The 23,898-nt window shown below is 36.2% G+C and overlaps 3 protein-coding genes across 5 annotated transcripts; all 3 read right to left on the bottom strand.

The window, feature by feature from the left end:
• Positions 1-5,064: 5,064 nt before the first annotated feature.
• Positions 5,065-13,474, bottom strand: LOC147848267 (uncharacterized). 3 transcript variants are annotated; one of them, XM_087338540.1, is made up of 16 exons: positions 13,351-13,474; positions 12,583-12,618; positions 12,301-12,494; positions 11,651-11,788; positions 11,383-11,453; positions 11,144-11,176; positions 10,990-11,065; positions 10,604-10,843; positions 10,384-10,459; positions 10,071-10,237; positions 9,209-9,316; positions 7,209-7,406; positions 7,018-7,089; positions 6,566-6,724; positions 6,163-6,261; positions 5,065-5,657 (listed from the first exon to the last, which is right to left on the bottom strand). In XM_087338540.1, exons 1-16 carry the CDS (start codon positions 13,424-13,426, stop codon positions 5,397-5,399), a joined length of 2,004 nt encoding a protein of 667 aa, XP_087194666.1. In that variant the 5' UTR covers positions 13,427-13,474; the 3' UTR covers positions 5,065-5,396. The 3 variants fall into 3 exon arrangements, with proteins under 3 accessions (XP_087194666.1, XP_087194667.1, XP_087194668.1); XM_087338541.1 differs by lacking the exon at positions 11,144-11,176; XM_087338542.1 differs by lacking the exons at positions 5,065-5,657; positions 6,163-6,261 and having other exon boundaries at positions 6,594-6,732.
• A 1,194-nt stretch (positions 13,475-14,668) lies between these two features.
• Positions 14,669-16,805, bottom strand: LOC147848268 (calcium-binding protein CBP-like). The gene is made up of 5 exons (XM_087338543.1): positions 16,223-16,805; positions 15,854-15,900; positions 15,279-15,451; positions 15,163-15,181; positions 14,669-15,003 (listed from the first exon to the last, which is right to left on the bottom strand). Exons 1-5 carry the CDS (start codon positions 16,683-16,685, stop codon positions 14,899-14,901), a joined length of 807 nt encoding a protein of 268 aa, XP_087194669.1. The 5' UTR covers positions 16,686-16,805; the 3' UTR covers positions 14,669-14,898.
• A 942-nt stretch (positions 16,806-17,747) lies between these two features.
• Positions 17,748-19,836, bottom strand: LOC147848269 (pentatricopeptide repeat-containing protein At3g53360, mitochondrial-like). The gene has a single exon (XM_087338538.1). It carries the CDS (start codon positions 19,832-19,834, stop codon positions 17,903-17,905), a length of 1,932 nt encoding a protein of 643 aa, XP_087194664.1. The 5' UTR covers positions 19,835-19,836; the 3' UTR covers positions 17,748-17,902.
• Between the last annotated feature and the right edge of the window lie 4,062 nt (positions 19,837-23,898).

Here is a 23,898-nt window from a genome sequence, read left to right on the forward strand (position 1 = left end):
ATTTTTGTTGTAACCCAATTGTCTCATGGGCCAAATTTGGCCTTAGAAGACGTTAATATATCTTTCTTTCTTTCTTCTTCTTTCTCTCTCTCTCTCTCTCTCTCTCTCTCTCTCTACCTCTGGACTAGATTTCCCTCTCTCCCCCCTTCTGGATGACTAGCAATTTGTCTGTTTTTTTTGTTGTCTATTTTGGTATCATGTGGGTCAATGCAGGCACATTTTTTTGTAATGGAACCATTAATCCTTGTAATGGAAGATATATATGGCCATTGTCTCACCAATTCACCTGCATTAGCTATGTTCTAAAAGCTTCATTAACAGCAGAACTCTCCTTAATACATACATTATATACATAGGAATGGTCCAGATCTTGAGGAATATAACATTCACATTCCCCTCATTAAATTTCTTCAACCATGTCAATACATACATACATAGGAATGGTCCAGTTCTATTGACAGTAGTAACACGAGTGTAGAAGCAATAATCCCCAAAAAATCAACCATCCCCACCAATTATTTGCAGCAATGAAGAAGGGCTTTCATTGATTTCCATCAACATTTGCATAAGCTAAAGGACTATAATTAGTTTGGGGAAGGGGCAATATTTGTACACTAAATGAATAACTTTGATCAATCCAAGAGCACCTTTTACACTGAGCGAATCAGATATGATTTAAAATTTAAGCTCTAACATTATTGTGAGGATGCTTCATCACCACCACCATTCACTCAATTAGGCTTCATACATCCAGAATCAAAGAAAGTAATGCTGAGGTGATATTTCTTATTGGCTACGTGGGCATAGAACCCACATGGCATGGTTCGAGATAGGTTTCAAAAGACACACCGGAGATGCAATGGAACTAAGTATGTTCTGACAAAGTTGTTTAATGAATTGATCCAATGTCTTCTTGTGATGGTATAATAAAACAAATGATCAATCTAGAAGGGAGAATGGAGTATGATCCTCCATGATTAATGGACATCATAGTAGTAGTCTTAACTCATTCTAGCATCTATGTGTCTTCATGATCGATTACGAGGTCAAGTGTTGTTTTGTAGTACTAGCAAGAGAAAAGCACCTAGGTTGTAGGCAAAGAATGTGCGATCGAAGAAGGACGAATCATGACTGATGAGGCTGATGAAGTCAAGGAGAAGGGTTACCATTGACTTATGAAAGTAGGATATAGGGAGGGCGTAAGAGAGGATTCTAATGAAGCTAAAGGTGAGGATCTCTTGACGGAAAAACTTGCTAGTTGTTATGATGATGACCAAATGCGATAGTTGCCGAATGGCATAGTGGAGTTGTCGAAAACCATACCATAGCCTAATTGTTACTTTGAGGAGCACGAACCAAAGTAGCCCCAATGTGTTGGATGAATATGAAGTGACGATCCCAACGATCCATATGAACGGTTCTGCGCCTACATATAACATTGTTATGAGTATTGCGATTATAAAGCATGTCGTTGCTGGACTTTGTGGTGTCGGATGATACCCATAAGTATGATCTCCTAGTGCCACAATGGCACACATGATCTACCAAAGTCGGAATCCTCTTCTTCTTCTTCGATTACAATCAGCAAATATTCAAGAGTTTGTGTTGAATCTGTAGATCATCGGGAGCCAAGTCCAACAAACTCTCTCGCTCAACATACCCGGACTCGAATTAACATCGATTTACCCTCCGAAGTCTGAATACCTCTCTATCTTGGCCATCAAATCACCTCCCTATTCATTATAATTGATGGCAGGGATTGATTTTGTGTCTATAAACCTCTATGTCTCTATATTATATTTGTGGATGTAATTTCTCTCTTTATGTTACTTACACATACATCCTTTCTCAATTAAGCCTGGGCTTGAACTTTGAAGAGCACCCCTCTTGGCTTTGCACCCTTTTCATAACTAAAGAGGGAGGGTGGGTTAGTTAGTTAGTAACAAAAGAAGGCAGACTTACTTCTTAGTGGAGTGAAGACTTCATTTCATTTGATAAAACTCAGAGAAAACAGACAATAATGGCAGTTGCCAACTTGCCACATGTCTAAACCCAACAATCTTTTACCATTTCTCCAATATAGTTGTTATGGATATACATGGGTTAAAAACTTAAATCTAAAAGAACCAACTTTACAGAGTGGCTTGTTTGTCCCCCCACCTTTTGAACAACTCAATGCAGCTTCTGATCAATTAAAAAAGATTAAGGCACTTTATGCAAACCTTTTCTTCTTCTTCTTTTGAAAGAAACCCACCCACCCTAACACTTTGGAGCATCTAGAATTAGTGGCTCCAAATCTATGGTCACATATTAAAGAAGACATCTCTGGAGCCAAGTGAATGAGGAACCTCATCATAATTGGGATGTACCTCTTCCCACAAGAGGAAGGAGGAGGGTGTATTCCTGCCCTCGGGTTCTAATGTTAACAAACTTGAAAAATCATAATTTGGTGAACCCGACATGACTTGGGGGACACATCCATATTTCAAACATAAAAATCAAAATAGAACAATGATCTCATGCCATACCCCGGAAACACTCACGATGATAAAATGTAAGATGGAAATATCAAATTTTGTTGCATCGTCTTATAATATCTTACCTCACAACAACAATACCATAAGATCGAAATATGTCAAAAGTTGTATGAAACTTTTGTGACACGATTTGAGATTCATCCAAAAACTGTCACCTCATTGTTATACACTACAATAACCTATGTAACATGCTATTACCCTCTTGTGAGTCGTAACTAAGGGTCCAATCTCTTATGGTGCTGAGAGATTAGGAGGAGAGGATCGGGCACATGGACTTAAAAGTGCAATGTAGCTCTAGATAAGACGTTTCCAATTAAATAGAGAAAAGAAATTTTGAATCTTGTAAAAATAACTTTCAATGTATAAATTACAAAGATCTAAAAGCTAACCTTGTCTCTAGAAACTATGGTGCACATGCACCTACAAAGAACTCGAGATTTGTGAGCCGAACGACATAATGAACATGCATAGACTTTAATGGAAGACTTTTTGACAGATGAAAGATAGTGTGGTAAATTGATGTTTGGAAAATTGGTAGCAATAGAAAACATGACAAATCAACTCATTAGCAATGTGTTAAACACTCGAGATGATAATGAAAATGAAATAAAATGCCATTATCGAGATCAAATAAAATATTTCAAAGTTTGCTTGAATAGTTTTTAACGGATAAAAACTTGTAGTTTGACAAACAACATGATATACTTGTGACAAAAAAACTATATTCAATTTTTAAGATAATAAAAATGCAATATGGTAACAACATAGTGAGATTAACAAATGTTAGATTGACCATTACAAATTATTTATTGATGGAAACTATTTTAAAAACATGTCAATCTTATTAGGACTTTTTGCAGAAAAAAAAAATCTTATTAGGATTACAAATTTCTAACTTGGCAATCCTTTCGCATTCTAAAAATATTGTTAATTTGTCCTTTACATAGTAGAACAATTTCTCATTCACATAGTAAAAGATAATCTCTCTCCTTTATATTATTCCTCGTGAATCAAGGCACATGAAACCTTCCCAAAATCATTGCACAATACTTGCAACCACTCTCTTGTCCAAATCTTTATCATAATACTTTTGGACAAAAAATCTTCCTAGATTCAAATAAGTCATAGTCCTTTCTTAAATCTATATCAATAGTACAACAATCAAACTTCTCAAATAGCTTTGACATAAATGGACCATATGTGCATTTGGCCTGGCACACATTTCGTGTGTATTTATTCAACATCACCTTTATACATTGCATACAAATATTGGTGTGAAATGCATTCAATATCCATAGAAGTAATTAATACATTCTCATTAAGTACCATTCTTGTGAAAGAGGTTCAATATGTATAACAAAGACCAAATTACCAATGAATGCCAAATGGAAAGTTTCAATGATTGATTGAAAATTACTATTTAGATTATCCTTGATTCCTTTGTTTCTAATGGATGTACTTGAGTCTATATGAGGCGTTACATTTGTGCTCAACAAAACAAAAGTGAAACCTTACTTATAATGAATCAATATTGATCGAACCTATTGTAATTACTTACATTAAAGATAGCATATTTTAAATTTCAAATGTTGAGTTAAAACTTAACATATTGCGTAAAGAGGAAACTCATGACTCATCAAGGAATAAATTGATTTGGTACATATTGCATATGTTTCTGTATATGCAATTCATTTCCAAATCATGAGAATCATCCTTACTAGTTGCTATAGCTAGAAACATATAAACTATAAACATTATGTAATTATACCATATCGATTATGGCATATGTTATGTTATATTTTGTGGAAGCACATTTACAAGTACAACCCTACTAGTCTATGGCCAATGAGTGTATCCCCTCTCTTCTCTCTTTCAAAATGATTTTACATGTGAGGTCACATTTTGAAGGCCTTGGACGTGTGGACAACAATCAAATCCTATCATTCATCTATAATTAATGTGCAAATAAGTTATGTAGCTAACCATGATTGGTTCTTAACAATTATTGCATTATTTGTTTAATATTCATCAACTTTGCTATTATGTGAAAACAATTGTCAAGGTGCAAGTTATAGTATACCTCAAAAGCACCTATTGAGATAGTGACTAGTAAAAAAGAGTTGTCAGTTTGGAAAGACAACATGGTTATGTGAAATTCTTATGAGTCCTAAGTGTTCCAAATTTTAATAGTTCATTTCTACTAGCTAATGTCAAGGAACGTTTGAGAACATCAAGCTCATACCTATGTGGATCATGAGGGGGGTGTTGTAAAACATTGTGGGTTATGGTAAGGCTTGATTGTAAATGAACCTTTCCTAAACATCCAAAAATGGACAAAAATATGAAAAAATACTTGCAAATGGCATGTTAGTGTGTCTAAAAACAGGAGATTGCAACATGGTAAAGCACAACTTGAAATATATTTGCATTTATGCTTTCCAATGTCCCTCTAACGTTTGATTCTATATTCACAAGGCTATCAGGCCGAAATTCTAATTTTCAATAATACAAACATTGCAGGCATGCATGGTGGTAAATCGTGTGTTGAATTTGACAATAAAACTCTTCATAATTGTTCATGAGGACTATTGAACTATAGAGGATGGTTTTTACTACTTACATATTACCACATCTCCACAGTCCACAAAACAGTGAAAACAGTTACACACCGCTGAAGATGCAATGCTAACGACTCCATTCATCGTGCCATTTGGTGTGTTGTACAACTCTGCCCCTATTTTAAGTAACAATGGGTTCCATGTTTTCCAATTGATTGAAACTCGGGTACAATTTCCCAATTGTTTTTCCTCTCATCTCCAAACTCCACTCCATGAAGAGATCCTAGCACTAGTATGGGCTTCAGATTGGTGTTGCTACGGTTTGCCCTGGAGATGTTTCAAGTATTCCTTGACAAGCATTCTCTGTTGCCTCAATATCTGAAGGCATTGGATATGGGTCCTCTATCACTTGCACGGGCTCAATTGCGGTGAAGCTGAATAACCGAAGCCCTAGTGCCAAGCACTTGAAACACTCTGTAAAGCTCGGTTCGCCTTTCTGTATCTTTTCCAAGGATTCTTGAGATAATACGTCTCTGAGTGTCACCAGTATACTCGCATGGAACTGTAAATGTCAACAATCATGAGGTTTCAAAAATGTTATGTGTCCCTTCTTTTTTTCTTTTTTTCGAGAATGAATTGATGTACTGGAATTAAAAATGCCGTATGTAGTCCGTTGGCGAGTCATCTAATGTTTAATGCAATGATGTTAGAGCCATGAGATCCTGGGTACAATACTGCAAAAAGCATGTGTAAGGGACACTTAACATGCTGGTGTGAGCCATGTAGATGGACACACCCCCAAAGAGCCAAGTGACTTGTGTATCGAACTCAATGCTCCTGGGAGAAATGCCCTACATCGTACTCAAGAGGCGCCTAACATGTTGGTGTGAGAATGTTAATGGAAAAATAATTATAAAAGGTAATTTTTTGTATGACCATGTAGATAGACCATTTTCCCAAATTAATCCCCCACACAACAGAAACAAATATAAAAGAATGACTATATTGTAACATTTTAACTAATTGATAAATTAACTAATATTCAACTTTAAGAGTAAAGATTAAACCTCTCCCAGTAACTCTTCTCCATATTCTGCTGATTTGTCTGTTGCCACAAGAAGCCCATTTCCTTTGGCTTTGTACAGGATTGTCTTGATATTTTTACTCTGTGAATATTTACAGAATAGTATTAGTTTTTGCATTAATATTTTAGTTACTTCTTATATACATTGTTTATAAGATTTTCCAAAATACAACCTAATACATGGAGCTGATCAACACTGACCACTCTTTGATGTAAGAAATAAATGTACTTTTAACATTAATGTTCCATGATAAGCCTAAAAGCACTACCACATATTGACTCTGTTGCAATTTGATCTCATATTGATGTAATAAAATGATCTACTATTTTATCACTCAATATGTATTTTAGAAATCTAACCCTAACACTGTAAAATGGAATACTACCTTCTCAAATGTTGGTGGGAAGCGCAATTCCTCGATTTCCAATATTCTTACCACGCAAGAATCTTTACCAGCTATGGGGTTCCATTTGCTACTCGCAATCGCACATGTGGGAATTGCCAATGCAATGTCATCACATGTATAATGTTCCACCATTGCCTCCTTCACAACTAACCCAAAATTCTGAGTGTGAGATTCTTTTAGAGTCATTAATTCTCTATCGCAATAAAAAAAAATGTCATATACACAAACATCTTCAGGGTTAATATAAAATACCCCTCATGTAATAGGCAATATCAACATTTAGGGGTAATACGAAAAAGGAACTGTACATACTGCATATAAAAAAGCAGGACTCTAGATATTAATATTTCAAATGAAAAAAAGGAATGACAAATTACACTTCAAAATGTCGCTATAAATACCAATCCCCTCTTGCATTCAACTTTTCTCACCTTAATTGGTGTTTGGAAAAATTGGGCATCATCATCTTCAGGCATCAAATGCAAGCCACATTTTGATAGTCTCTGTTACCATGCAACACAACAATATGATCGATCCATATGTGATTTCATTCTCAACTTTCATGAAGTTTCACCAATGAGACTATATATATATACTATTTTCTTAATGTATAATGTCATACCTGGAGAAGGAGTATTGGTTCTAATTCTTCTCCTATAATATGTTTGCACTCTGGAAATGGCGTTTCTAGAAGTTTGCACAAACCACTCCCAACTTCAATTCTGATAATGTTTCCATGGGTGTCCAATGTGAGAATAGCTTTATTTTCTGTTACAGGATTCAAAATCCATGATTGATATGGATAGTATTTCACTCTGCTCTGCTCCAAAGAAAATCCATATAAATCGCATTTAGTTTATCATAGGAACATATATATTGGGTTCAATCTTTCTGGAAAATGATAGTTTTTTTTGCCAAAAAACGATATTACATTAGTATTAAGAAACGCCCTATGGCTATACATAAAAGATATACCGTTCAGTAATGAGCCCCTTTCTAAATTCTAATTGTTGGCTTAGATAAATACTTCGTGTAGAGTTGAACCACTCCACCTTATCAGAAATCTGTCTATAAAATATTCCTTTGTCCCAAATGGCATGAAACATCAATCGTTTGAGCTCTGCCTATTGCGTATTACCTTTTATGTTATCCAAAGAACCTCTGAGATTATGCACAATCTCTGTCCAAATCCCAGAAATGATTTGGGCAGGTCTTTCAGTTACCATATTGATGATATGATATGAATTCATGGTTTAGCCATAATGATAAGGGATTGGAATTGCCCTAGTCATCTCTGACGACGATGGGTTATACTCCATGATTCATTAAATCCTTCATTAATGCACTGATAAACACTGAAACCCAAATAACTGAATATAGTCTTATCAATGTGGAAAGAATATATAACATGATTCTTCATATATTTGGGCTAAACACTGAAACCTTCTAGAAACATACTTAGCAAGACGAGTTTAGAATGGGTCCAACTCTACTAATAACTGTATTTCTTTTTTCTGGCTTCAAGGCTATTTAAATCCCAAATTATGCACTTGCATCAATCTTTCATCTGTGCTGCCAACAATTGATGTCCCCTTAAACCAATCATTCACCTTTGCATACCAAAAGTTGGTTTAACCTTCTTTCCTAATACTAACTGTACAGACAAGGCAAGAGCACGCCATCAGTGGCAGTGCCTAGGCTGCACCCATTGGCAAAATGTAGAAAACATAATCTGGACATGCAATAGCTATTAGGCCATGATGCATCTACTCCCACCCCATAGGTATAGATCCCAAGTGGAAGAAAAAACTATTCTATCGTCTCTGAAAAACCAAATTCAGCATCCATAAGTATTTTTAAATATCCATGGGAGACCCAAATATGATCTATAAGACGGGGCTGAGTGGAGAGAAATGATTATGATCTGTTGAGGTCCATGGGGGGGGGTTTGAAAAGGGTAGAATAAAACCCAAACTACAACCTAATATGAAATAATACGCACGAATTTCACACTATGGATCTTTCAGAAGTTTGGATCTGTGGTTAAGTGGATGGGCAAAGAGCATTTCTAGTATCATAATTGATGGCCGGCCGGCCACCATCTGTAATTTTACCAATATTGAGTATTAATATGGCTGTAATAATACTTGGACTTGAATCTTTATTGGGCTGTTGTCTATTTCATGTGGAGGCTTCCAATGTGGTTTAGTATAGAAAATGGAGTCATTCTCCTGCCTTTTTTCTTTTCCTTTACATGCACATTCAATTTCGTATGTAGCCATTTAGAAGTAATTTTCCATTTCATGTCAAGGGCTTCCAATGTGGTTTAGTACAGAAATTGGAGTCATTCTCCTGCCCTTTTCTTTTTCTTTGCATGCACATCCAAACACTCACATTCAATTTCTCATGCAGCCTTGGGAAATGATTATGAAAGCATTTTCCTTAGTCTTGATATGTACTTTTTTTTTAGGGGGGGGGGGGATTATTAATTTCCATGGAAGACTGAATGTGGTCAATGGGAGGTGGCCAAGCCCATGACAAGGATAAAAAAATTCAAAATAGAGTTGATGCTAAGGTGTAAACCACTAAGCCAGCAGCAAGAGAGAAACAGCGAGGGAGAACCTGTATTACTGCATGTGGCTTTGCTTTGATTGTCTCAAACTTCAAAGTTCGAGTCAATTTATCATATTCCACATTACTGATGCCTTCCTTCTCCCAAATCTCTTCTTCCTGAATCATATAAGACATTCAGAAAATGAATATGTCCAACAGAAAATTCCAGTAGATGTAAGCTTCCTCTCATGTTAGGATCTTATATTAACCATCTTACATATAATGCATGTGCAGGAATAGATTATGTATATCTCATATGGTTTCCAGGAATTTATAGTAACACTTTAAAATGATTTCTATATCATTTGACAAAATGCTCAAACTAATGACTCCAAAGCCACATTGAAAACATGCATCTAAAGGAATAGATAATACATACATCATCATATTGTCAGAAAGATTTCAAATCTTATCACAACTATGAATGTTTCGAGGAATTTTTTTAAATAATTTCAGAAAAACAAAATCTATGTCATTGACAATATGCTTAAACTATAGATTTAAACATCATGGAAATGCAAAGGCAATCAAGACTACATTATCATAAATCTCATCATTAATTACAAGGTGAAATATATTTACTAAGCATCAAGGGTCTTGGTACTTAAAAATAAAAAATACAAAATGCCTGTGCAAAGCAGATAAGAGCAATGGCATCCATTGTCCTTGACACCAATTCGTTCTTCACAGTCAAAATTACATTAGAAACACAATTATTACCAAATAACATCGGATGGCAAACATGTCACAAAGGCTTTGCACATTATCTTATTTCTTCCTGAGGAGAGTGTGTGCATGTCTATCTGTTGCATTACCAGAAAAAAGTATGTGTGTGCATGTTTTCAGCATCAGTGAGAGAGAGTATACTGACCTCATTCCACCAACCTATCTCTGGAATTCCCTCTGAAATTATTATTTTTTCAGGTATAACAAACTCCAGCCCAATTGGAGACACTGCTGTAGATCCAGGTCCCACACCAGAACCATCTCCAGAAAATGGGTATCCAAGGTGTACCACAGAATTTGTCATCAATGAAACTGCAGGGGAGATTATTGGCATCAGAAAATTTGGCATATTTACTAGCTGATCTTTATTTGTTTTTAAATTCAAGATCAGGATATCTTGTATCTTATATCAAGTAAACTCAGTAAAGTACAAATAATTAATAGTACAAAAGGCATACCTTTCTCAAAAGTCCAACCCTTAGATGATCTAGATGCTGGGGGGATCGCCAATACATCCAACACAAAGATTCCACCCTGCATCAATGCATTCATGGAAAATTTTATACTTAATATCCTTTTTCCAAATGCATCATCATTTAGCTTAAAATGCATTAGTTGCAATCAATCCAGGCCAATATCTGGGATATTCCAAAACTCAAAAAATGAGCTAAATCTCACCACTGACTTGAATCTGTTGCGAGAATTCAGAAGAGGATCTAAAACTTGATGAAAGGCTCGAACTGCAACACTAGAAAAACTGAATGCCTTTGGTAGTGTTATAGTTATCATCAAATTTGAATCATTCAAGACACGCACACGAGGGTTTTTCGCATGGTTGATCCACAGGTAGACCTTCCATCCTCCTGACATGGCACAAAATGTAGCCTCATTTGTTTTCTTCCAAATTTCATGAGACCTCTACAAGACAAAAGTTGTAGCAAAATTATGCAAGTGAAAACTTGCAGCATCTAGAAATTCTCTTTAATATATCCTCATATTTACCATCAATTTTTTATTCTAATTATCAAAACCAGGCCACCCATGGGGAAGAGAGAGAATCATACTATCAATAATGATGCTGTCGTTTGATCAATTTCCTTTTGCAAAAGCAGTTCCAGATTCTTCATATAACGATGATACCTGCTATAAAGACCACAAATTCATCAGAAAGGTTAAACCCTACTATTTCCCCAGACACTTTTCTTTTCTGATACTAACATGTTACTGGTGGGGAGTCCCAGAGTTGAAAACCTAGAAACATAGAGTACATAGGAAATGTCAAATACTAATTTTTAGATTCGAGAGATTAAAGATGATTAAGTTTTACATAAAACATAGAGTACATAGGAAATGTCAAATACTAATTTTTATATAGTTCACTTCATTCCCAATGATTATCCTATGATGTCATGCCCAATGACCATTTACCCAGACAATTTTCATGTTTAATTAGTCACCTTTCTTCTGACGAGGGGTTATTCTCCTTTTGTTTTGCCACCAATGCAAGATCCTCTACAATCAAAAACACCTAGAAAGAAAACAGAAACTGGAAGTTAAAATTATTATGAATAGTCAAAGCATTTGATTACAGTATGTTACTGATGTACAATAGTCATAAATGTGTTTGAATGAAATTTGTGTGTGGGATTCAATTATTTAACACTGATTAATGAATATGCTTTTAGTTAATTATTTACCTATTTACATCTAATGATGTCACAATACCTTATGAATGCTCTTGCTTGTGGTCAATGCTGCTTCATAATCCCGATCGCAAGAATTCTCTACTGCATTAAAAAAGTTGTTCATTCGTCCCTCATCACTTGCATGGGGTAAGCTTCCAGCTTCTACAAACCTTCTCCACTAATATAGAAAAATCAGTGAGTTACAAGGATATACAAACATCTGAACGAGTATTTTCTGTCACACATTTGAAATATTCTGATAGTGTCTTAGATTTGCTAATTCCCTCATAAACGTCAATAAACTCAACCTCAAGTGCAAACTGTATATTTAAATATGTAATGTGGGTTGAAAACATAACAATTCATACTAGTCATCAAGCAAACCCATTCAAAAATATTTCTCTGATAGGAAGCTTCTACTGTCTAAACTGCAGACTGGGTATAGCCAACAAGCCAGTATTGATTTTTGCATTCTCTTAACATAAACAGGGGATAGACTTGGAATGCACATAAAAGTCACCTCAACATCTGATGCACACTATGCCACTTCAAATGAACATTCCACATGAATTCAAACAGGGGGTAGACTCTGAATGATATTTCTTAAAGCTGTTACACACATGTGGATGAGTGTGTTGGCAATCGGTATACATCATTCCTCTCCTTCAGTGAAGGTTCAGTCATACTTACTTCATCCGCATTAGCTGCTGTAGCATTAAAATCTGCAAGAGCTTTAGATCTCCAATTGAAAAAGCTGAGTAAACCTTCCTTTTCAATTAAAATGCGTTCATGTTCAACTTTCAAGCGAGCCTGCTCTACTTCCCATGCTATTCTTGCCTCCTCTTCAAGTCGCTTTGCCTCTTCCTCAGCAAGCCTTCTCTTTTCTGAAAAATCACATCACACATTTCTCATGGGAAAATACAAAGAACACAATTTTATAGCATCTATAAGCCATGGCTCAGACTTATTGACCTTCAGCTAGTCTTTTTGCTTCCTCTTTCTTTTTTTCTGCATGTAGAACAAATTTTTTATGTTAGTCTAAAGCTTAGTGATAAAAACTAACAATATGTTTACATTGTGTTATCCATATATCTACCCATATGATCATAAATTCATTCAGATATGGAATGTCCTGCTTTCATTATTTGATTCCACTAAAAAATTTGAGAATTCAAGAAAATGGTTTACCTATCAATTTCCCAGGGGTTTAGAGGTCAACAAAATGCCTTTATTACCAACAATGGTGATTGATTAGTTGAATTAACGGGATCAAAGTCCAACACAAATGTGTACGATTTCTGATGAATTTCAACAAACATTTACAGCATTTTCCCCACAATTTCCTATCACTTCATACACTCGAAATGAAACTCAGATGATCAGCAAGGAAACTTTTGTTTTCCCAAATATCGAATTCGTATAGCAACCATATCCTATTCCCAGTGATCGAATTCAACTGAAAAAAATTACATGGAGCGTAATTGAACTCGAAAGGAATAAATGCGTCGCAAAAAATGTACAAATCTTCTGTCAAACAATGTTTGCACACACAAAATTATAGATAAATGAAATATATGTGTATAGCTTCACAAAAGAAAAGAGATTTAAAGAAAATAGGAGAAACAAAGAGAATGGAAGGGGAAGCAAGCCCTGAACGGTCAACTCTTCATAAAAGACATTGGCAGACATGTGAATAAAAAACACATGTAGAAAACCAGAGAGAAAGACGGATGAAGGAACCTTTTAGTTGTTTTTTGAGGGCCTTTAGGTCTTGCTTGCTTAGTTTCTGGTTGTTCTGAGGTGCCTTTGGCGGCATGGTCTCGTCGCATTAATTAAACAGAAGACAGAGAGAGACAGAGACAGAGACACAAAAATGGAGACGAGAAGAAACAGTTACAAAAATCGTGACCAACCAAATTGTTTGTTTGGTGTTTGTTTTTAAGACCGGTTAGTTCCTCCAATTTACATTTCTGGCCCATCTCTCCTCTCTTTTAAAGGATTTTGTGGGTGGAGCCTAGGGTTGTGTCCACTTGAGACCTCTTTGGCTTTTGGTGGCCCACCACACCATACCACTAAAAAGTCATACATTTGAGAAAAACCAAAGAATCCTCACCGTATGGCTATGATGTCATTCCATCGCAATTGCTCTCCTATGGAAGTGTAAAACTCTCTCTATGATGTAACATTAGAAAATTTCCGATCTGCTATATTCTTGTCCCATAGCTTCTTCCATAGGTTAGCGATGGCAGGTCTCATCCTCCTCTCCTCGGGACCATACCAATCTCTCAACCCTCATGTTACATCATACACATTTCATGGAGTTTCTCGTCTCGTCAACTTTTGCATATATATACCCATGAATGAATTGTTTATAAAAAGACATCTCCCGAGCTTAGCTCATATGATTGAGATGTGGGTAATTGCTTCTACTTTCTAGTGTCTGATTCGATGTGACCCCAACCCCCTCGAGCCGCACGTTTGAGCTTGCATCTTATATCGTCAAAAGACTCTTCACAATTATAGTTTGACTGCATGCACACTATTCAATTGTTCCTAAGAAGAGTGGCATGTAACATTGACAATTTTTTCCATGATATGCGGAGTAGCACCATCCTTTCATAGGCTATGCTAATAATGTGGATTGTTCTTGGTATACCATATGATTAACATATTTTTACTCAATAGTTAACACGAAATTTAACAATGCTTGAACCAGAATTAAATTTGTATGAATGACAATCAACTCATTGTATTATAGGCAATCTATTGTTTTGAGAATGCTTGTGCTTTGAGAAGCTAGAACACAGAGGCGATTTTTTTCTCTCTACTTTTCCTAAAAACGAGGTTTTTACCACTTCTATTCGTTGTTTTGATACATTATTGGTTAGTTTATACAATAACAAGCGTGTGTCACAACAAAGAGTTGCAAGTATAGGTTAGGTGTGACAATCTTACTAGCTATTCCAAGGCGTGCTTTACAAACCCCCACGGGTTTCATATGATCATTTACTTTTTAATTGACAGATAAGAAGCAATCTAAACTAACATGTGCTTTCCATCACCAATTTCTTGCTTTTATTATAATAATTGATGGTTCCTTTTACAAAATACACATTATATAATCATTGATGTCCAAATGTTGAATTATTTTTCACAGAATGCTATAAAAAGTGCCTCATTACATCATTATTGACACGAAGGTCCAGAAACATATCTGATCCAAATTTCTGTTGTCACGTTAGTTTATATGCATGTGAACACAATAAAATTGTCAAGCCTTCATCTATTCTATGCGACGATAAAAGGAAGAACCATCAGCATAAAGGTTTGATAATCCAATGTTGCAGAGCCTTTCATTTGTTTGTCTTGCGCTTTAAATTTCTCGGTTAATCCCTACAGGAACAAACACGAGATACATATACATATATATCTTAAACCACACCATTTGAGAAACTAATTGGGTATATATATGATCACCATTTTGGAAGAAAAAATAAATCATATTTGTTTATGCTTTTGCACTGAATCAACTATATGTCATATTATGCATACCTTAACAATCAGCCCACACCTGAAAAAACCACAAAAGAAAACAATACAACAGGTAAGCATCGTTATGCCTATATGAATGTTTTGACATTAAAAGGAATTAAAATTGATCCACATACTCCACGAAGCTGTCATAATCCATCGCCTTTGCTTTTCCACTTCTATCATACTTTGATATAAGGCAATCAACAATGGGAGGTGAGATTGAATATCCAAGACTCAAAAGAGCATCTCGTATCTCGCCTTTATCGATCGATCCACTCTTGTCTCGGTCAAACCTCTCAAATATGCCCTATACCACAGATATTATGCAAAACAATCAAACTCCAAAGACATTACAATCAAACCACACATTTGACACCTAAGTAAACATTTTGATTCCCTTTCAAGTCACATGCACGTTTAAAATAAATAAATAAAACATAAGATGCCTCATGATGTATTCAGATGGAAGCAATGTTGATCATCACTACGTGAAAATTATCAATATATATGGTCAATTGCATCCACGCAAACACATCATCATCATCATTGTATAATGATGTACGATCCCCACATTGATTAATTTACATTTGTATTGACTCATATCTCATTGTATAAGCGCAAATGAGATCATACACACTGCAACAAAATAAATTGTAAAGATGAACAAAACAAAAACTTGTGATATATAAAGACGACAGTATGCATATACCTTCCAATCTTTCAATGCCTTAAACAAGGTGACAAATTCCATTGGACCTAAATCAAACGACATGAGATATTAAGTTAAATATTCCAGGCTCTTTCTTTGCATTGGTAATGCTGAAAAGAAGGCTATTCAATGAGCAGGGCATAATCCATCCGAATGCCAAATGATGTATGTGATCTATACCCGAATTTGTTAATACTTTCAAATAAGCAGTAAATGAGATTTATCACCACAATTTGTTGATGTTGTATATGCCAAGGGCAGGAATAACATAAACAAATGGTGTAAAAACACAGAAACATTTGGCCCTAATGGACCTCAGCTGCATATACCAGAATTAAAACTACAAAGTTATTAAAATCTAGTATATACCAAGTTTGGTAGCATTATTCGATCCGAACATGTGGATCATCAGGCGTACGGTGCGAACACTGAAAGGCTGAGAATAAGACAAGACTCGCTGAAGCTCGAATTCGTCAGCACTTCCGCTTCCATCTCGATCCGCATCCTGGAACAGACGCACAACCTCAGGATCGGTTCCCGGAGGAAACAGATGATAGTTCAAACCACCCTGCGGAGGAGGATACCCCGAGTGAGGAGGAGGAGGATATGCCGAATTAGGAGGAGCAGGATATGCAGACGAGTGAGGATATCCTGAAGGCTGAGGATATGCAGAAGATTGAGGATATCCTGAAGGCTGAGGATATCCCATCGGAGGAGAAGTCAAATTAGGGTTTTGCTGTTGCCATGGTGATGAAGATGGTGGTGGTGGTGGCCCATAGCCACTAGTGCTCTGCTGTGGTGGCCATGAAGGATTCTGATTGTATTTAGACATACTACCGATAGGATGATGAAAATGATGAACTGAGGTTTTCTGATTATTGCTGCTTCTGCTCGCTCTGTTTCTTCTTCTTCTTCTTCTTCTTCTTCTTCTTCTCCTTCTCCTTGCTCTGTTTCTTCTTAACAAATATCTGTCATTGACTTTTGAATTGCTATATTTTGAGGAAATACTAAAAATGTCCCCTCTGTCAGGTATTATCTAGTTTCTTTGACATTGTTAATTTGTTGGAAGGATCTTGTTGATCCGAGACTTGAGTTTTATTTAAACCCAACTTTGCACGATCTTATATTTGATCCATTATGTGGAAATTCTCGACAACATGTTTTGTTCGATAGGGTTCACAAGTTTGAGTATTACACTTAATAGCAATGCTCGACCCTAGATCATGTTTGAGTTCTCGTTCCCCGCATAATTAACGTTTATCGATTGCAATGCTCATTATTAGAATTTTCGAACATGAAGAGTTAATTACCAACTCCACATGTACTCACAACAAGAAATTATTTCAATACAATCCCATGATTCACATTTGATATTGAAGATTGGGTGCTTATCTATGACCCAAGTAGGTATATAGGATGGCTTGACCACCTTTAATAATAAATGGGTTGAGGGTCCAACATCGATGTAATAAATTAGTAAAGTTGTACAATAGAGCAGGAACCAATGACGAGGGTCATACCTCATTCAGTCAGTTAAGTCTCAAACACATCCATATATAACATTTTCAAAGCAAAACTCCAAAGTATATTACATTCAACATTAAAGTTGTAAAGGATAAAAAGGTCAAGCAAAATACGTAGAAATGATAGTGACACAATGTTATCTACAAGTTGTCACGTGAAATTGGGCCCTTCACCTAGAAATCATACATATATCTCTATTTCCCATTAGATGACGCTAAAAAGGGAGAATTCCACTTGGCACAGAGGAACAATATTAATCTAGGTTTTCAAGAACCATCATTCTTAATTTGATAGTTAATCCCCCTTGTACATGCCTAGGTTTTTGGCAAAGGAGTCTTATGATATTTTAATATTTTAATAAATTTCTTTTTTTGTGTCAAGGTGCAAAATTTTCAATCCAAATCTTGTCCACAACGTTCCCTTTTGATGCATGACATAAACTTAATCTCCTTCTTTTGATTTTCATGTATATTATGATTTATCCTTACATAAGCTATATGATGTCATTAACTATGAATTTGTCAACTATGTTGTTGGGTTTTTCCATGTACTCTCATTGAGCTTTTTGGCTACTGAATAATCGACTAGGTCATCAAAGAAACGTTTTCCGACCACTACATTGTTATGTGTTTTACAATTAGTTAGCAACGACATCCATCCTAGAAGATTGAACTCAAAAGGGATTGTCAAAAGAATTTCTTCGGCTAAATGCAAATAGCCCACTCGGCCCAAAACGTCCACCATGCAATTGTAAAGCTCTACAGTTGGGGGAACACCATCAGATTCCCTTGCTGATCTGAATAAAGAACATCCCTCATCTAAAAGTCCTTGTTGACTGCATAGTGACAACATGGGAACAAACGTGACATAAATCGGATCAACTCCCCCTTCTCGCATCTTTCGAAAATAATCAAAAGCCAGATTGTACTCACAATTTTCAGATATTCCAGAAATCATAGCATTCCATGTCCATGTGTCATGGCTCGACATGCTGTTGAAGACATGACATGCGTCCCGGATGTTTCCACATCTAGAGTACATGTAAATTAGAGTGTTATTAATGACTGTGAGAGATTCATGTCCAGCTTCGACTATGTGTGAATGTACGCATCGGCCAGATTCGAGCATTGTCATTATGGAGCATGCTTTTGAAGCAATAACAAATGTTGCTTCATCTGGTTTGCAACAATGATATTGGCACATCTTGCTGAAAAGACAAAGGGCTTCCCACCCAAGTCCATGTTGTGTATACCCAGCCATCATAGCATTCCATAACGCCACATCTTTCCTATACAAGTTATCAAATATATTTTGTGCATCTTCAAGCCCACCACATCTTGTGTACATGTCGATTAAACTACTACTTATGAATGTGTTTAATGTAACATTGTTTCTTACGATGTAGCTATGTATGAGCATGCCCCCATCAAGAACAAATATGTTGGAGCATGCTTGCATAATGGCAACCAGTGTTAAGTTGTTCGGTTTCACATTGTGCTTGGGAAGTCGAGTGAATAATTGAAGAGCCTCTTCAAAATGTTCACAACTAATGAAACCCGTTATCATTGCATTCCATGTAGCCACGTCTTCTTTGGAAAGTATTTCAAATGTTCTCCATGCATCTTCGAGGTTTCCTCTCTTGGCATATATATCAATAAGCATGCTCCCGATATATGCATTCAATTCAAACCCATTCTTTATTATGCATATGTGAACAAATTTAGTTTGATCAGGGGCTGATTCAGAGCACGCTTTTAAGAGGCTCACAAATGTAACACTATTTGGCCTGACATTTCCTGATCTTTGCAAGTATATATAGTATTTGATGGCCTCTAGACCATGCCCATTGTGTAGAAAAGCAGTTATAATTGCATTCCAAGACACAATATCTTTCTTATTTGATGTATTTTTGAACACCGAAGAGGCATTGTGGATGCTACTTAAATTTCCATACATGACAATAAGAGTGTTCCCTACATGCACATCAATCTCCATACCAATCTCGACAATATAGGCATGAATTAACATACCATCTTCGACATGAATACACGCTTTCAAGACTGAAACAAGAACAAAGCTGTTGGATTGTAAATCCATGCCTTGGAAGAGTTTCATAGCTTCTCTGTTTTGTCCTGTTTTCACAAATGCATCGATACTCAGGCTCCATGTCCATGGGCTTCTTTCTGGGATCTTGTTAAAAATCCATGTAGAATCTTCTGATAAGGACTCACCACACAGGATGAACATGCCTATGAAGTGGGTGCCTAGGAACGCATTCAATTCTAACCCTCTCATCGTGACGAGTGAGTATAGATCTCTTCCTCCCACTAGATCCTTCTTCTTAATCAAGATCTGTAGCAGCCCATAGATTGCATGAGGAGAGGCTACAGAATGTGTGATCATCAGGGATGGATCGATCCTAGTACCTGCCCTTCTATGTTCCTCTGTTTTCCACATGGATGATGGTAACAGTGAGGGGTTTTCTATTCATTTTGAGGGTATAAGTAGGATATGAGAACCCAAGAGCCATAGCAGGAGCCCAAGTGTGAAAGAAGCCATGCTTCTTATACCCATTCCTTCCTTCCTTCCATACATTTTGTTGCGAATGAACCCACCAACCAATTATCGCTCCCCGATTGATTCACGGGTTTATGTTCGCCGCGTAATACATTCTCTTGCAAAACGAAACTTTGTATCTACTTTTAGGGTACTAGGCTCGAGCCTCTGACCAAATTGGGATTTTTATTGGTTCGGTTGTAAAACCTCGTGATTTCTCGCTTGAAGATTATGGGTTCCGAGTCCCGAGCAATGCGTTGCCATGACTAAAAATGAAATGCTCCATATTTGGTTGTCTTCGATCGGTAGCACTAATGGTTGGTTCCTCGACGTTTTTGGCCTTTATACAGTACATGTATACTAAAGTTCAATCCCAAAGCATTGTGTTCATACATCATTCATTATAAGACATCTATGGGGCAATATGGTCCTACAAAATTTGTTGATGATTGATTCGTGATCATAGTTTGCTAAGTTTTAAATCACGACGCATCGAATTGATGGTGCTTTACCACCCTCTCAACAATGTCGATTTACTAGACAACCTTTCTTTGTTTAAACAATCAAACTAACTGTTTCACATACTCTTATCATTGTGTTTGAGCAACGTCAAATTTGTTGGGTTAAACCTCATACATTTCAAGACGAAATATAGTGTATTTTCTTATGTATTTCAGAATTACTGATTTTTCTCAAGTATATCTATTCGTGATGTTCTCATTAAGTCATGTTCATTCAAAAAAATGCCTCATCTTTTATTGTTTATCATTCGTGCAAATAGGTTGCCCCTAAACATACGGCTTTGCAAATCACTTTCCACAACCCAATGTTGGTGTCGTTGTGAAATGCCATCGCCTTTTATGCTTATTGTTTGCACTAATTGGTTGCTCCTAAAAATTTGGCTTTTGCCTTAAAAAAGTAAATTGGTTGCGGTCACAAGTTGAATGAATGGTTAAAAATAGACTCTACATATTGAAAAACAAGGTTTTGAAATAGTAGATGTGCAAATTTTCCCACACGACAATTAATGGTAGTTGGCTAATCACCGTCGCTTAGTGATGGATGGGAGTTTTGGTTCCGAGAGAAAGGAAAATGAGATGGAACATAATATTAAATTTATATTTGTTCTATATGAGCAATGGTTGCTTAGCCATTTGCATCAACAACTAGACCAAATTAGGATGTCAAGAAAGCCACATGTAATGCTTAATGTTGAACATTTAACCTTTGGCTTATTATGTTGGAAAGCTACGAGTCGGTAAGAAAATTTACCAATGCATTATAAATTGGACCTTCAACAAAATGACATTGATTGTTTTTAAAAAAAAGGTCACATCACGTATTTTGATTTTGCACGCTACGAATGCTGACAAATCAAAAAAGAGTTGTTGTATATTGATAGAACAATATACGATGTGCATCACATGATGTTTCAAGTTACTTTAGATATAAGTTGTAGATAAAATCATTTATCATACAATGGCTAGCTTTATATGTATTTTACTGTTGACGACGAAAAATATTGCTTTGAAAAGGGATAAAGACTACTAAACACAACCATCATGTTTTTTTTTTCCCTTGGACAACAAGAACTTTGAATGATGTCACACATGGTTTAGAAGTACTTAAATATTTTAATCACATGAACGAAATCAATTACACCTATGTTTGGGATTGTATGAGATAAGGATTCCATTGAAACATGACCATGAGCCAATTGAAAGTCACATTAGCATTTCCTTGATCACCTAAGGTTTTCCCTTCTATTGTGTGGGTATAGTGTACGTCTCATGTGTTTCCTAAGAATCTTGAAGTAATGAATCGAACATTGAACCATAACATATAATTTTGACAGCAAGAAAATGACCCATTAGAGTGTAGGCACATTGTTTGGATTATATTCAAAACCTCGATGTCTTTTTATGAAAAAAACGACGGCATAGATTCCTAATAATATAGTTGATACATGCATAAACATATCAACCTAAACCCGAGAAATATTTTAAAAGCGTATTAAAAGCTAGTTGGACACATTGTGGTTATAGGTTAATGTTATGTTTAGATTTCCTTTTGTAAGGATATCATGCACCCAATGAGAACTTTGGATACATTCAGATGGATCGCACCTCAGAATAGCTTGGCATATGAATATGTTCAACATAAAACCATCAAAATGATTACTTGGATACTGTTGAGTTCAAATCATATGTGACACTTATGCTCTGCTGCAATATGCCAAAAATTTGTTTGGGTCATGTCACTCGCTATCATGTAATCAACATCACACCTTTACAAACATACTTTAGCATCAAGTTGGAGACTATCCTAAAGATGTTGGGTCATTTGTCATCTCACATGCACCTCACCCCCTTTGGATACATATACCAACACCCATCGTGAGCCTAGCCTATGTATCTTTTACTCAAAGCCACAACATATACATTTATGTAATTGTGGAACCTAGTTTATGTGTTGGCATTGAACTCCCAACCCATAGCAACCCTAAAAATTGAGCTCCAATATGCATAACCGTATGGTGGGCTCCAATGGGCATCAGAGACGTGTCTCAACTAGTTAGCTTGCTTTAGGTATCTAACATGTAAGCGAATATCTATTTAAGCCCATATTCTTTGCACATCTCTCTTGTTTGATGGTACGGTACAAACAAATATCTGCATGTGCGAATACTTTTGTATGCAAAAATCAGGTAGGTGATTGATGAGAGCCTCTCACTGAAGAGCTAGAGACCCAATAAGAAGCCAAGAATGGGCCAACATAGGGAAATGGGAGTGCAATGGGGCAGGGACGAAAGCTTGTTGCGGCCACAAGTGGGTAACATCACTAGATCACTACAATCTAATGCAAGAGAGAGGGAGAGAGAGAAAGAAAGAAAGAAAGAAATATTAACGTCTTCTAAGACCAAAATTGGCCCATGAGACAATTGGTTTACAACAAAAATGGGCTATTTACCCAATTCATCGAGAGAGAGAGAGAGAGAGAGAGACAGAGTGTGTGCGTGTGTGCGCGCGCGTGTGTCACATGCATATGTATGCATGTACGTACGTAGGGAATGTATGTATTGGTATGTGCTCATGTGTGTGTTGGGGGCGAGAAAGAACCAATAGTGAGCGAGGTGTGGGAGACATACATACATACATACATACATACATATCCATTCATGCATCATGTGGACATGGCCCTCGTCTCCCTAGTTCACCCCATCCACGAAAAGTCCAAGTGTCTAGGCGGATGTGCGCGAGCATGGATGGCCAAGTCTTTTCTTCTATCTCTCTTTGATACATACATACATTACATACATATATACATATATACATACATACATACATACATACATACATACATTGTAAATGCATACGTATATGTGTATGTGTATGTGTATGTGTATGTGTATGTATACATATGTATAAGTATGTGCGGGTGTGTTCAATGTGGGCACATATTTTTAGTATTTTTAGTATGTACATAGTTGGTTGTTGGTAATAAGTATATGTATGGTATGGTATGTGTAGTATGGTATGGTATGGTATGGTATGGTATATATAGTATAGTATAGTATGTATGTATGTATGTATGTATGTATGTATGTATGTATGTATGTCATTCCGGCCGAGCACGATCCGAGCACGATGATGGCGATGGCGGTTTCTGTCTGACAGAATCTTTTTGCTTCGACTCTAAATTAAAGGAAAGCCCAAAAAATAAAAGGAAGAGAAGAAAGAAAGAAAGAGAGGAAGGAAGAAAAGAAAAACTAATTCGTTTTTATCGCAGATTTAGTAGTAGGCTTGGCTATACATACATACATATGTATATGATTTCTTGTTATAAACAAAAAAAACTCCGTGTTTTTCCTCCCTCCCTCCTAACTATATTTCCTTTCTGCGTTTTTCTTTTTTGTTCTTTATCAGAAAGATTAGCTTCTCCTTCTTGTTTCTTTTCCTGTCTTT

This window comes from Azolla caroliniana, unplaced genomic scaffold (assembly GCF_043228905.1).
Source record: "Azolla caroliniana isolate FFs.n. ecotype wild unplaced genomic scaffold, voAzoCaro1.0.p SCAF_428, whole genome shotgun sequence".
In the NCBI taxonomy this organism is placed as follows: Eukaryota; Viridiplantae; Streptophyta; class Polypodiopsida; order Salviniales; family Salviniaceae; genus Azolla; species Azolla caroliniana.